The sequence below is a fragment of the Oncorhynchus mykiss genome, chromosome 15 (genome assembly GCF_057628025.1).
Source record: "Oncorhynchus mykiss isolate SJ-2025 chromosome 15, ASM5762802v1, whole genome shotgun sequence".
NCBI lineage: Eukaryota > Metazoa > Chordata > Actinopteri > Salmoniformes > Salmonidae > Oncorhynchus > Oncorhynchus mykiss.
The window spans coordinates 58,832,634-58,847,548 of NC_143036.1; the positions used below are offsets into that span (position 1 = coordinate 58,832,634).

At 42.9% G+C, this 14,915-nt stretch overlaps 1 protein-coding gene across 8 annotated transcripts in view; it reads right to left on the reverse strand.

Annotated features, from left to right (window-relative positions):
• Window positions 1-8,153: 8,153 nt before the first annotated feature.
• Window positions 8,154-14,915, reverse strand: part of LOC110490351 (scm-like with four MBT domains protein 2) — a 96,979-nt gene continuing 90,217 nt past the window's right edge. For 2 of the 8 annotated variants that reach the window (XM_036944687.2, XM_036944686.2), the window contains 9 exons: window positions 14,834-14,901; window positions 13,638-13,777; window positions 13,066-13,175; window positions 12,759-12,934; window positions 12,622-12,666; window positions 12,288-12,448; window positions 11,225-11,497; window positions 10,899-11,027; window positions 8,154-10,678 (listed from right to left, as the gene is read on the reverse strand). In XM_036944687.2, the coding sequence (XP_036800582.2) occupies window positions 10,538-10,678; window positions 10,899-11,027; window positions 11,225-11,497; window positions 12,288-12,448; window positions 12,622-12,666; window positions 12,759-12,934; window positions 13,066-13,175; window positions 13,638-13,777; window positions 14,834-14,901 (1,243 nt within the window). In that variant the 3' untranslated portion in view covers window positions 8,154-10,537. Of the gene's footprint in view, window positions 10,679-10,898; window positions 11,028-11,224; window positions 11,498-12,287; window positions 12,449-12,621; window positions 12,667-12,752; window positions 12,935-13,065; window positions 13,176-13,637; window positions 13,778-14,833; window positions 14,902-14,915 lie in introns of all 8 variants that reach the window. The other 6 variants (XM_090200468.1, XM_090200467.1, XM_036944690.2 and 3 more) reach the window with 3 other exon arrangements.

Here is a 14,915-nt window from a genome sequence, read left to right on the forward strand (position 1 = left end):
TGTTCTCAACTTGCCTACCTGGTTAAAAAAGGTGAAATAAAAAAATAAAAAAATTGCTTGTGTTTCTTGGCCCAAGCAAGTCTCTTCTTATTATTGGTGTCATTTAGTAGTGTTTTTTGTTGTTGCAGCAATTCAACCAAGGTCTGATTCACACAGTCTCCTCTGAATATTTGATGTTGAGATGTGTCTGTTACTTGACATCTGTGAAGCAGTTATTTGGGCTGCAATCTGAGGTGCAGGTAACTCTAATGAACTTAACCTCTGCAGCAGAAGTAACTGGTTTTTGCGACTGCACTTGAAGTAACAAAGTTCTTGGAATTTTCCGCATTGACTGACCTTCATGTCTTAAAATAATGATGGACTGCCATTTCTCTTTGCTTTTACGAGCTGTTCTTACCATAATATGGATTTGGTCTTTTACCTTGTCATAACACAACTGATTGGCTCAAACGCATTAACTTCTTTGGGATAGGGGGCAGCATTTTCACTTTTGGATGAATAGCGTGCCCAGAGTGAACTGCCTCCTACTCAGTCCCAGATGCTAATATTTTCATATTATTATATTGTATAGTATTGGATAGAAAACCCTCTGAAGTTTCTAAAACTGTTTGAAGGATGTCTGTGAGTATAACAGATCTCATATGGCAGGCAAAAACCTGAGAAAAAATCCAAACAGGAAGTGGGAAATCTGAGGTTTGTAGTTTTTGAACTCAGCCCTATCGAATACACAGTGGGCTATGGGTCAAGATGCACTTCCTAAGGCTTCCACTGGATGTCAACCGTCTTTAGAAACTTGAATGAGGCTTCTATTGTGAATTGGGACCGGATGAGAGCTCTTTGAGGCAGTGGTCTGGCACAGTGTCACAGCCTTATGACGCGCGGTCACGAGAGAGTTAGCTCTCGTTCCATGGCTTTTCTACAGACAATCGATTTCTCAGGTTGGAACATTATTGAACTTTTATGATAAAAACATCCTAAAGATTGATTCTATACTTAGTTTGACAAGTTTCTTCGACCTGTAATATAACTTTTTGAACGTTTCGTCCGACTGGACCAGATCGCGCTTTTGGATTTGTTTACCAAACGCCCTAACAAAAGAAGCTATTGGACATACAGTAAATGAACATAAATTATGGACATTATCGAACAAAACAAGCATTTATTGTGGAACTGCGATTCCTGGGAGTGCATCCTGATGAAGATCATCAAAGGTAAGTGAATATTTATAATGCTATTTATGAATAATGTTGACTACCCAACATGACAGATATTTCTCTGACTGGTTTGGGCTCTGAGCACCGTTCTCAGATTATGCTTTTTACGTAAAGTTTTTTTGAAATCTGACACAGCGGTTGCATTAAGGAGAAGTGTATCTAAAGTCCCATGCATAACACTAGAATTTTCATAAACATTTATAATGAGTATTTCTGTGAATTCATGTGGCTCTCTGCACAATCACTGCATGTTTTAGAACTACTCAACGTAACGCGCCAATGTCAAATGAGATTTTTTTAATATAAATATAAATATGCACTTTATCGAACATAACATACATGTATTGTGTAACATGAAGTCCTATGAGTGTCATCTGATGAAGATCATCAAAGGTTAGTGATTCATTTTATCTCTATTTGTGTTTTTTGTGACTCCTCTCTTTGGCTGGAAAATGGCTGGGTTTTTCTGTGAGTTGGTGGTGACCTAACATAATCGTTTGTGGAGCTTTCACCGTAAAGCATTTTTGAAATCAGACACTGTGGCTAGATTAACGAGAATTTAATCTTTCAAATGGTGCCTAATACTTGTATGTTTGAGAAATTTGATTTATGAGATTTCTGTTGATTTGTATTTGGCGCCCTGCAATTTCATTGGCTGTTAGCAAGGGGTTCCAATCGCGGAACCGGGTCCTAGGTTAAGAAGGAAATTAACTTTTAACAAGGCACACCTGTTAATTGAAATGCATTCCAGGTGACTACCTCATGAAGCTAGTTTATAGAATGCCAAGATTGTGCAAAGCTGTCATCAAGGCAAAGGGTGGCTACTTTGAAGAATCTCAAATATAAAATAGATTTTGATTTGTTTAACACTGGTTGCTACATGATTCCATATGTTATTTCATAGTTTTGATGTCTTCACTATTATTCTACAGCGTAGAAAATAGTCCAAATAAAGAAGAACTCTGGAATGAGTAGGTGTGTCCAAACCTTTGACTGGTACTGTATGTCCTGTACGTACGCACCGACACACACAGAAATGGAGCATGATAATTAGAACATGTCTTGCGTTAACCATCTGGGCTGATCACTCCAATAGGATACAATACTGATCAGCATGAGAGGGAAATGGGTTCAAAATGGAGCATGGGAGAGGGGGATGAGATAGAGTAGAGGAAGAGAGGAGAAAAGAAGAGTAGACACTCTGTAATGTCCTGTCAGCTCTCAGCCTTGCAGGCTTTACATTTCACTGACGCAGCGTGAAGCTTTAGTGATCACCATGAACACTATGACCTTAGAGAGACGGACAAAAAACCTTCAACAGACCCCCTCCATCTCACATTAGGCCAACTACTAACAGATAGTCCTCTTAGGGAGGTTTTAACAGACCACACAATAACATCCCTTTACCAGAACAACAGGGAATAAATCCCACTCATAGATCTGAAATGGCACCCTTTTCCCCAATGTAGTGCACTACTTTATAATGCACTACCCATGGCTCCGGTAAAAAGTGGGGAATAGGGTGCCATTTCGGTGGCACCCATAGTCTTGAATTGGATCTTTGTGACAGGTAGTTAAAGAGAGTACCCAATAGCTGAAGTTGACCTCCAAGTGGAGCTGTAGTTTAGTTGTGTTCATTACTTGTAGCTTTAGCTAGCTGTCCTATGTCATGCAGATATAAGATCTGCTTACTCTTCCTGGTTCTGCCTGTATGAAGAGTTTGCCCTCCACTGTCCTTCTCCCCTGGGTTCCATTGTACTGAGTTGGAAGCCTCCTTGACCTCTCTCTGTGTATGATTTGGTTCGAGCTCACCTTCAGTCTTATTGTTAGAGCTGAGGAAAGATGTGTTTGATATTTCTCATAATGGAGTGATGTATTTTCTGCCTCAAGAGGCTCACGACTCGTCTCTTTTTTTCTCTGCTTGCTTTGCTTGGCTGGTTGGCAGTCAGTGGCGCATGAATACATGATAAAATAAATCAAAGGCTTACCGACAGCCTGATTGGATACAACATCTTGAAGAAACAGTACATGCAGACAGTGCATATCATTTGAGAATATTATTCCTTTAAAAATTATTTTCTACCATTTTAATGCATTTAATGCATTCTATTTGGTATGAAAGCCTAAAGACAAGCAGTGAAATTCAAATCCAACTGATGGCTTTTTGCTATTTTCTACCCCCCCCCACCCCCCCACCCCACCTACACACACACACACACACACACACACACACACACACACACACACACACACACACACACACACACACCTCCCTCCCCCTCTAACACACTCCTGTTGTGTTTCACTGCTAATTATTTTTCAAAGGAGCAATTTATTTCCATTTGTATAATTTTATCCATTCCCCCAAAGATAACATCAGTGAATTCATTATCTTTGAGAGAGAGATGAGGGGGTCCAGAAAAAGATTCATATTGTATCTCTCCATCTCTCTCTTTTCTCTGTCTGTTTTTCCCATTTCAGATGCATCCTTTCTAAAGGCATATGGAAATGGGAGAGGAGCAGATGGTGATATGGTCCCACGGGCAGTACAGATGACTTATGAATAATGAAGAATAGAGAGGAAATTGTTTGGCTGGTTACACAGAGGTGTGATGCTATAGATACACAGTCATTCCACACAGATAAACCTTAATCAATAGTGAATCATTTCTGAATGATGATGCACCCACAGCGCCACTTCATATCTGTCTGCTTGAACTACTTGTTTATCAAATGGCTTCGTGGCAGACAATTAACGGAAGACAAGGTTCATTTGAATTACGCTGTTTTTGATCAACTACTGTAATGTACAAAGTATATTCCCTTTGGAAAAGTCCTTTACTTCAGCTCCTTTATTGAGAGTGTGTATTTTTTCTAAATAATACGTTTTTCAATAAAACAAATTAAATTGTATTTGTTTATTATCATGCGCCGAATACAACCGGTGTAGACTTTACTGTGAAATGCTTACTTACAAGCCCTTCCCAACGATGCAGAGTTTAGATGTTGGTACATTGCTTCGAGCACTTGCTTCTATTCAGCCACAAGAGCATTTGAGAGGGGGGTGCACCGATGTTGGGCGATTACGCCTGGCTCGCAGTCTGCGTTTCAATTCATCCCAAAGGCGTTGGATGGAGTTGAGGTCAGGACACTGTGCAAGCCAGTCAAGTTCTTCCACACCAATCTCGACAAACCATTTCTGCATGGACCACGCTTTGTGCATGGGGGCATTGTCATGCTAAAACAGGAAAGGGCCTTCCCCAAACTGTTGCCACAAAGTTGGGAGCACAGGATCATCTAGAATGTTATTGTATGCTGTAGCGTTAAGATTTCCCTTCACTGGAACTAAGGGCCCTAGCCGAACCACAAAAAACAGCCCCAGATCGTTATTCCTCCTCCACCAAACTTTACAGTTGGAAATATGCATTGGGGCAGGTAGTGTTCTCTTGGCATCCGCCAAACCCAGATTCGTCCATTGGATTGCCAGACGGTAAAGCGTGATTCATCCCTCCAGAGAACGCGTTTCCACTGCACCAGAGTTCAATGGTGGCGAGCTTTACACCATTCCAGCTGAAGCTTGGCATTGCGCATGGTGATCTTAAGCTTGTGTGAGGCTGCTTGGCCATGGAAACCCATTTCATGAAGCTCTCGACTAACATTGCTTGTGCTGACGTTGCTTCCAGAGGCAGATTGGAACTCGGTGAGTGTTGCAACCAAGGACAGACGATTTGTAAGCGCTACGCGCTTCAGCACTCGGTGGTCCAGTTCTGTGTGCTTGTCTGGCCTACCACTTTGTGGCTGAGTCTAGATCCTAGACGTTTCCACTTCACAATAACATCACTTACAGTTGACAGGGGCATCTTTAGCAGGGCAGAAATTCTACGAACTGACTTGTTGGAAAGATGGCATCTATGACAGTGCCACGTTGAATGTCACTAAGCTCTTCAGTAACTTCCAATGTTTGTCTATGGAGATTGCGTAACTGTTCTCGATCTTATACACCTGTTAACAACGGGTGTGACTGAAATATCTGAATCCACTAATTTAAAGGGGTATCCAGATACTTTGGTTTATATAGTGCATATACATAAAGGCAGGGTAAAGTGACTAGGCATCAGGATAGATGATAAGAGTCAAATAAAGAACAGAGTAGCAGCAGCAAATGATGTGTAAAACTGTGTGTGTGCGCGAGTGTGTAATGTGTATGTATGTACAGTTGAAGTCGGAAGTTTACATACACCTTAGCCAAATACATTTAAACTCAGTTTATCACAATTCCTGACATTTCATCCTAGTAAAAATTCCCTGTCATAGGTCAGTTAGGATCAACAATTTATTTTAAGGATGTGAAATGTCAGAATAATACTAGAGAGAATGATTTATTTCAGCTTTTATTTCCTTCATCACATTCCCAGTGGGTCAGAAGTTTACATACAATCAATTTGTTTTTGGTAGCATTGCCTTTAAATTGTTTAACTTGGGTCAAACGTTTTGCGTAGCCTTCCACAAGCTTCCCACAATAAGTTGGGTGAATTTTGGCCCATTCCTCCTGACAGAACTGGTGTAACTGAGACAGGTTTGTAGGCCTCTTTGCTCGCACACACTTTTTCAGTTCTGCCCACAGATTTTCTATAGGATTGAGGTCAGGGCTTTGTGATGGCCACTCTAATACCTTGACTTTGTTGTCCTTAAGCCATTTTGCCACAACTTTGGAAGTATGCTTGGGGTCATTGTCCGTTTGGAAGACCCGTGTGTGACCAAGCTTTAACTTCCTGACTGATGTCTTGAGATGTTGCTTCAATATATCCACATAATTGTCTTTCCTCATGATGCCATCTATTTTATGAAGTGCACCAGTTCCTCCTGCAGCAAAGCACCCCCACAACATGATGCTGCCACCCTCGTGCTTCACGGTTGGGATGGTGTTCTTCGACTTGCAAGCCTCCCACTTTTCCTCCAAACATAACGATTATGACCAAACAGTTCTATTTTTGTTTCATCAGACCAGAGGACATTTCTCCAAAAAGTACAATATTTGTCCCTATGTTTAGTAGCAAATCGTAGTCTGGCTTTTTTATGGCGGTTTTGGAGCAGTGGCTTCTTCCTTGCTGAGTGGCCTTTCAGGTCATGACGATATAGGACTTGTTTTACTGTGGATATAGATACCTTTGTACCAATTTCCTCCAGCATCTTCACAAGGTTCTTTGCTGTTGTTCTGGGATTGATTTGCACTTTTCGCACCAAAGTACGTTCATCTCTAGGAGACAGAATGTGTCTCCTTCCAGAGCGGTATGACGGCTGCGCGGTCCCTTGGTGTTTATACTTGCGTACTATTGTTTGTACAGATGAACGTGGTACCTTCAGGCGTTTGGAAATTGCTCCCAAGGATGAACCAGACTTGTGGAGGTCTACAATTTTTTCTGAGGTCTTGGCTGATTTCTTTTGATTTTCCCATGAAGTCAAGCAAAGAGGCACGGAGTTTGAAGGTAGGTCTTGAAATACATCAACAGGTACACCTGCAATTGACTTAAATGATGTCAATTCGCCTATCAGAAGCATCTAAAGCAGTGACATAACTTTCTGGAATGTTCCAAGCTGTTTAAAGGCACAGTCAACTTAGTCTATGTAAACTTCTGACCCACTGGAATTGTGATACTGTGAATTATAAGTGAAATAATCTGTCTGTAAACAATTGTTGGAAGAATTAATTGCGTCATGCACAAAGTAGATGTCCTAACTGACTTGACAAAACTATAGTTTGTTAACAAGACATTTGTGGAGTGGTTGAAAACAAATTTGAATGACTCCAACCAAATTGTATGTAAACTTCCGACTTCAACTGTATGTTTGTGTATTTGTATTGTGTCGGTCTGCACACGCGCGTGTGTGGTCGTTTATGTGAATGTGTTTGGATTTTGTGTGCGAGTGTCAATGTGGTGTGTGTGAATATTAACCAAGACAATTACTGAAAACGGTATAGCCTGGGCCTCCCGGGTGGCGCAGTGGTTAAGGGCGCTGTACTGCAGCGCCAGCTGTGCCATCAGAGTCCCTGGGTTCACGCCCAGGCTCTGTCGTAACCGGCCGTGACCGGGAGGTCCGTGGGGCGACGCACAATTGGCCTAGTGTCGTCCGGGTTAGGGAGGGCTTGGTTGGTAGGGATGTCCTTGTCTCATCAAGGGCCGGGCGCAGTGCGCGCTAACCAAGGTTGCCACGTGTAGCCTCCGGTGTACCCTCTGACACATTGGTGCGGCTGGCTTCCGGGTTGGATGCGCTGTGTTAAGAAGCAGTACGAAATTGGGGAGATAAAGGGGTAAAATAATAATTTAAAAAGAAAACTTGATTGTTGTCTCTCTGTCCTTATCTTTCTCTCTGAACGACCAGACCAGTGCTGTCGTGACCCAGATATAGGCCTGCTGCAATGGGAGTGCTGTAGTGCGAGAGCACAGAGAGGTGGTTAACCACAAACACACATTGCAGCAGGCCTCTTCTTCCTCTACGTGCTCGTTTCCCAGGCCTGTACAGTCTATCATAGCAGAGTCCTGACACACAGTACTACTGCTCTATATGAATGGAGTTATGTAGGTCTTACCAGGATCCACTAACCTGGGATCATATCCAATCCCAACCCTCCATCTTAAGTGACAGGCCTCTCAACACTTGAGAGATTAAGGAAATTAAGGAAATACAAGAAACGGTAAGGATTGAAGCCTTATAGACTATTGTGTTAACAAAATATGTACATTCAATGTTTGAATACATTAAAATCATCGACTGACTTCAGAAGATTGTCTTGTACATGAGATACATTTTTTTTTATGAACAGCTTTAAAAAAATGTTAAACCAGTTAAATGGTTGTTTACTCCTCTGCAATCAAAATGTATCCCGTTTGTTTTCAGATACAGCTGGGAAAAGGGAAAAAAATCATGCAAAACAGACGGTAGAAATTGTGTTGCCAAGCAACCATTTTAGGTAGCAGTTGATTAAAACACTTTTCAGACTGGCTCAATTGAAAGTGTCAGAGTTGGTGTATGTGCTATTAAATTAATTCAACTGTGCAGTAACAGAGAATTGGTGAAGCACGACTCGTCTTGCTGCTGTGAAATACTCTCATCTGAATATGTACTGTCTGTATTCAATGAAATGTATATTACATTAAGAACATGTTACAGTCTTGGAAATACAACAGGCTATTAGTCACTGCCTGCATGAAGAAACACAATGAAATCCAGATCAGTAATGGAATGGTTATGACTACCTACGTAGTTCATTCAGGCCTACCCGCCTGTGAGTTTATACGTGGGTTTTAAAAAACACTTTGATGAATTCTTTATCTCTATAAAAACTAGAAAACAAAACGTCATTACAAAATTAGTAGAAAAGTATTTTCTTATCAACACTTATCAAAAATATTTGCACCGGGTTTTGCATAGATGGATACAACGTATTTGACTGTTTACATGATTGTGAAAACAACTTCTTAAAAAGTGAAAAGGGTAAAAAGCTAATTCAGGACTTTGGTCACATGGTAGATACTAGCGACTGACCGTCTGTTGATAAGCAACTGACCGTCTGTTGATAAGCAACAGACCGTCTGTTGATAAGCAACAGACCGTCTGTTGATAAGCAACAGACCGTCTGTTGATAAGCAACAGGCCATCTGTTGATAAGCAACAGACCATCTGTTGATAAGCAACTGCTTGCTAAGGTTATGGTTAGGGTACGGTTTAGAATAAGGGTTAGGTTACGGTTAGGGTAATGTTTAGAATAAGGGTTAGGGTACGGTTTAGAATAAGGGTTAGGTCACGATTAGGGTAAGGTTTAGAATAAGGGTTAGGTTACGGTTAGGGTACGGTTTAGAATAAGGGTTAGGTTACGGTTAGGGTAAGGTTTAGAATAAGGGTTATGTTACGGTTAGGGTAAGGTTTAGAATAAGGGTTAGGTTACGGTTAGGGTACGGTTTAGAATAAGGGTTAGGTTACGGTTAGGGTAAGGTTTAGAATAAGGGTTAGGTTACGGTTAGGGTAAGGTTTAGAATAAGGGTTAGGGTACGGTTTAGAATAAGGGTTAGGTTACGGTTAGGGTACGGTTTAGAATAAGGTTTAGAATAAGGGTTAGGTTACGGTTAGGCTACGGTTTAGAATAAGGGTTAGGTTACGGTTAGGGTACGGTTTAGAATAAGGGTTAGGTTACGGTTAGGGTAAGGTTTAGAATAAGGGTTAGGTTACGGTTAGGGTAAGGTTTAGAATAAGGTTAGGTCACGGTTAGGGTACGGTTTAGAATAAGGGTTAGGTTACGGTAAGGGTAAGGTTTAGAATAAGGGTTAGGTCACGGTTAGGGTAAGGTTTAGAATAAGGGTTAGTAGTTAGTTGAAATGTTACTGATAGTCCATCTGTAGATGCTCTACGGGCTATCCAAATAAAGTGTAACCAGGATTTTTTACAAATTTAATGAGAAAATGCAACGGACCTAATATTTCCCTATGCACACAAGAAAAAACAGATGATTTAATAACAGGACTAAATTACTATTGACTGGAATAACTCATGAACTTCCTTAAATACATATTTGAACCCAAAGACTTGGACATTTCAATAGCCTATCAACTCTCTCTAAATATATTTTTCTTACATCCAAATTAGATATGACATCTATTCAATAAGGAATACAATAAATATTGCAAATATATTGTAGGTTAGTAACCGATTTTCGTTAATGAAATATATTAAGCTAATTTACTTAAATATAACAAAGAGGGAAAACATTGAACAAATAATTAATAACATTTGTTCATAAATTAAACGCTGCCAGGGCCATTAGTCTCAAACAGCATGTAAAAAAAAAAAAAAAACGATTTCCCAAGAAAATAATCCTCGATTTCGATCAGTTTCTTCACAGATCTGTATTCCATACGGATTGGATTGACTCATATGTATCGTACTCAACCATTCACAGTTGACTGATCCTTCCTATGGAAATCTGAACCTTCCAAACCATCTCTGCCTGTTGTCGCAGATGACGTCCTGAGCTCCGTACGTGGGTAGCTCCTCTTCTACTTCATCTGAAGTCACTTCCTTCTCTATGTGACATCAGTAATCCCCGGAAAAGTGGCTGGGTAATCCATGTCCAGAATTGAGGAATTCCTAAGCGACAGCATTACCAGTTTTCCCACTTTCCTCCCAGCCTTCCATACCAGGTAATCCCAGACTTGGCATTAAGCGAAATCATCTCTCCTCCTCTTCCTCAGATGAAGGTGTACTGGGCGGGGTGTCTCCAGACAGCCTGTGCTCTACAGGGTAAAAGGTGCCAGGTGAGATGCCCAGGATCAGTTGGCGTACTGGGCATAGAAGGCCACCTTGACCCTCTCTATCTGGTGACACAGCTTGATGGCTGGACCCAGCTTCAGCTCCATACACTCCTGGACTGTGGGCAGGGTCAGCAACAACAACGCCTGGCCATCTATGTCCTGCAGAGACAATAAGGACAGAGATACAGAGAATATGGACAGATAGACAGAGACAGAGAATCAGGACAGAGAGACAGAGACAGAGAATCAGGACAGAGAGACAGAGGAAAGGATGACGATGTCAATGATAATGTGAAGAGAGAGTCTGTACATCAAACGAGAAAGTGTGTTGAATTGGGGACGTGTGTGTCTGCATGTATTTCAGAGTGTGTGTGTGTACCTGCTCCTGGAAGATGTTGGCGAGAGCAGCACAGTCGGTGGAGGTGATGAAGGTGACCACATCTTCTACGGACCACTCCAGAGGGTTCCTCTCCAACACCAGCCGGCACTCCGCCTCACTACACTCCACCTGGAGGGCCACAGGACACATGGCCATAAAGATTCATCTCCATACAGGACCTTTATTGACTGGATATGACAGCCGGACGCCATTCACTGACCATATCTGGGCCACCCGGCCACCAGGGAGCCAAAGAACCTGTCAAATACTTAATAACATCTGCATTAATGTGGGTGTGTGTCTCTGCGTGTAGCATTTGCTCTCACCTGCATCTCCTGTCTCTTGGGTGGGTGGTACTTGTTCCCCTGGTTATATGACAGGGACCGAGTGCTCCGGCTCCTGCTTTCAGGACCCTCGCGGCTGCCCGAAGCTATGCCGGTATGGGTGGCCCTGCGTAGCATCACGGCACGCCGCGGCCGGCTGTTAGCCACCTCCACAGAGGATGTGTCTATGTGGTCCTCGCGTGGCTCAGAGCTGGTGCCTTCTTCACTGCCCGACTGCAACATAAGATCATCTTCATCCTCGTCTTCATCACTGTCCTGTAGGGAGTTATAGGGTCCATCTTAGTGCAGTGACAATCAAGTCCATTATATAATAGAGAAAGACACACGAAGAGAGAGAGAAAGAGACGAGAGAAGAGACACACGCAGAGAGAGAGAGAGAGAGACAGAGAAAGAGAGACACAGAGAAAGAGAGAGACAAAGAGAGAGAGAGACACAGAGAAAGAGAGACAGAGAAAGAGAAAAAGAGACAGAGAGAAAGCGAGAGAGACACACAGACAGAAAGAGAGACAGAGAGAAAGAGAGACAGAGAGAAAGCGAGAGAGACAGACAGAAAGAGAGACAGAGAGAAAGAGAGACAGAGAGAAAGCGAGAGAGACAGACAGAAAGAGAGACAGAGAGAAAGAGAGACAGAGAGAAAGCGAGAGAGACACACAGACAGAAAGAGAGACAGAGAAAGAGAGACAGAGAAAGCGAGAGACACACAGACAGAAAGAGAGACAGAGAGAAAGAGAGACAGAGAGAAAGAGAGACAGAGAGAAAGCGAGAGAGACACACAGACAGAAAGAGAGACAGAGAGAAAGAGAGACACGGAGAGAAAGAGAGAGACACACAAAGGGAGAGAGAAAGAGAAAGCGAGAAAGAGAGACATGGAGAGAAAAAGACGGAGAAAGAGACACGGAGAAAGAGACACCCACAGAGAGAGCGAAAAAGAAAGAAAACGAAAAAGAGAGGGGGAGGGGAACACAGCCTTCACTCTTACACACAAGAGAAAGAGACATGGAGAGAGCGACAGACAGACCGACATAGATGGAGAGCTCTGTCAGACCTGTGGTGACCCTGCAGGAGTATAGTCCACTGCAGACGAGCGCCGTTTCTTCTGGACAAAGATGGCCTTCCTCTTCTTCCTGCGTCGTGTGGGTTTGGCCTCCAGACTCTCCTCTCCTCCAAACGGCTTAGACAGCTTCTTCTTCTTACCGTAATAATACGCTGGGGACAACACTCAACACAGTTCATATGGGCTCAATTCTGATGCAGGTTAGCTATTCATGTAAAAGGAGGTTTAATCAAACAAATGGCTGTGTGTATTTTCGTGTGTGTGTGTGTGTGTGTGTGTGTGTGTGTGTGTGTGTGTGTTTTTTGTGACAGACACACAAACTCACACTTGTAGAAAATTACTGTATTTGTTCGCGCACGCACACACCAACCTACAAACATATATGAAGTTGATCTTAGTTCCCATCAACAGAAACCCACACATGAACACACAAGTAGAGTAACCACACACACATACGCTCACTATATTTGGTCTTGGTCTGCATGGAGCAGCTCTCAGGACACTGGCCTGTGACTTGGACGGGGCTGAAGAGGTTGGGACAGCACTGCAGCTTCACACACACTTTACGACAGAAGTCTGGGATCTGCTCTGCCAGACGCACGATCCGGATGGACGATCGATACGTCTTCCCTTTGTATCTAAGGAGCGGAGAGAAACCGTGTCAGCTCGGGCCAACGGAATTGCTCATACCGGACCTTACACTCAGGATGTTCACCAGGAGCCTAATGGTCGCTCCAATCCTGGTCGAGCTCCTCCAAGTGGGACTCACTTGGCTTTGAGGGTCTCCTCGTGGCAGTCCCAGTGCTGCTCTTCCACATCCTGTAGTTCCCTCAGGACACGCCCAGGCTTGTAGGCCGCATTGATTAGCATGCTGAGCACCTGCACGGGGACACACAGGAGAACACACTTTCTTCAAGACATGGTCATTTTTTTCTCCCTAGTTGTGAAGTGAACGTGACACAAAAACTAGAGAACTACTAAAACCAGTAGAACACAAACACACTCAAGTCAACACACATTCACACTAGGGATTATCTAGGGAAATTAAAGGCTGTTTTTGCTTAGTTACTGTGTGTGTGTGTGTGTGTGTGTGTGTGTGTGTAAACATAAATTACTGACAGTTCAAATTAAACTGAAGCTGAGAGACTGCAGGTGGTTAACAAGACATTTCCTTCTCTCTCTCATTCCCCCCCCCCCCCCCCCCCCCTCCGGTCCTTTAATTAGGCATATGCCGTTCTACCTCCTCCAGAGTCTGTTAGTTTTCTGATCCCATAGGACTCTGGTCAACAGTAGTGGGAATACATTTGGATGCAACCAGTATGTTGATATTCCTCTACCTACCTCTTTGAGGACCAGAGTGCATTTCCCCGGCCCTACAGCCTGTGGCAGCTCAGCGATGCGCCCCTTGTTCAGGTAAGGGCCAGAGAAACAGCGGTGGTTCACGTAGATCCTGGAACAACAGTATCTCCCATTGGCTGAGCCTGGGGAGGAGAGAGAAGCATCATGGGACATCAGACAATCATCCAATGACAGACAGGTATAAGAATGTCAGGCAGCCTATCAAGTTCAAACTCTTGATAGACTATATAGAAGTCCAATTAGTTTAGACAGACAGCCCAATTGTGATATTTTTTCTTACTAATTTGCCTTTTGACCGATCAGATCAGCCCTGAAAAAGATCAGACAAATGAGTGGAAAAAAAATCAGAATTGGGCTGCCTGTGTAAAAGCAGCCCAACACTTACATTATGTATGACTTGTTCTAAAACTCCACTGGCTTGTTAATGAGGCTTGTATTCGAGGTGTGCTGTACATAATGTAGTGTGATGCCATGCCTCAGTTTACACTTTCTTACTCATACAACTGGAATTGCACAGCTCCGGTTGAATAGTAATTAGACAAATTATAAATATGCATGAGCAAGTGACTTTTTTTTACAGAACTTAGAAGGGCATGAGTCTCTTATGGACACAATACTGATGTACCTACCCTCCCCACACACACACTAAATAAACAGAACATTGGCTGTGTAAAATGTTGAGAGGAGTGCTAACAGAAGTGTAATATTGATTAATATGTAGAAGCTTGTTCGAACTCAACACTTTTCTGAGACAAGCTGTGAGGTACCGACCGTGATTGTGAAGAGCAACTGTTAGACAGACAAATGTTGTTTGTTCATAAATATGAATCTGCTTTGAAACAGGTGTGGCTGGCTGGCTGGCTGGCTGGCTGGCTGGCTGGCTCTCTCTCTCTCTCTCTCTCTCTCTCTCTCTCTCTCTCTCTCTCTCTCTCTCTCTCTCTCTCTCTCTCTCTCTCTCTCTCTCTCTCTCTCTCTCTCTCTCTCTCTCTCTCTCTCTCTCTCTCTCTCTCTCTCTCTCTCTCTCTCTCTCTCTCTCTCTCTCTCTCTCTCTCTCTCTCTCTCTCTCTCTCTCTCTCTCTCTCTGTCTTTTCCATGCTAATCATGATCATCATTAACTCTCATTTTCATTAACAGCTGTAAATAAATAATCTCATATTTTAATTATGAATCTTGTTTACCTGTGTCCATGGCAACGGGCTCGCAGAGGTCGAGAGGGATTGTCTCCACGGGTTGCGGCGGAGCCAACCTACAGACGGAATA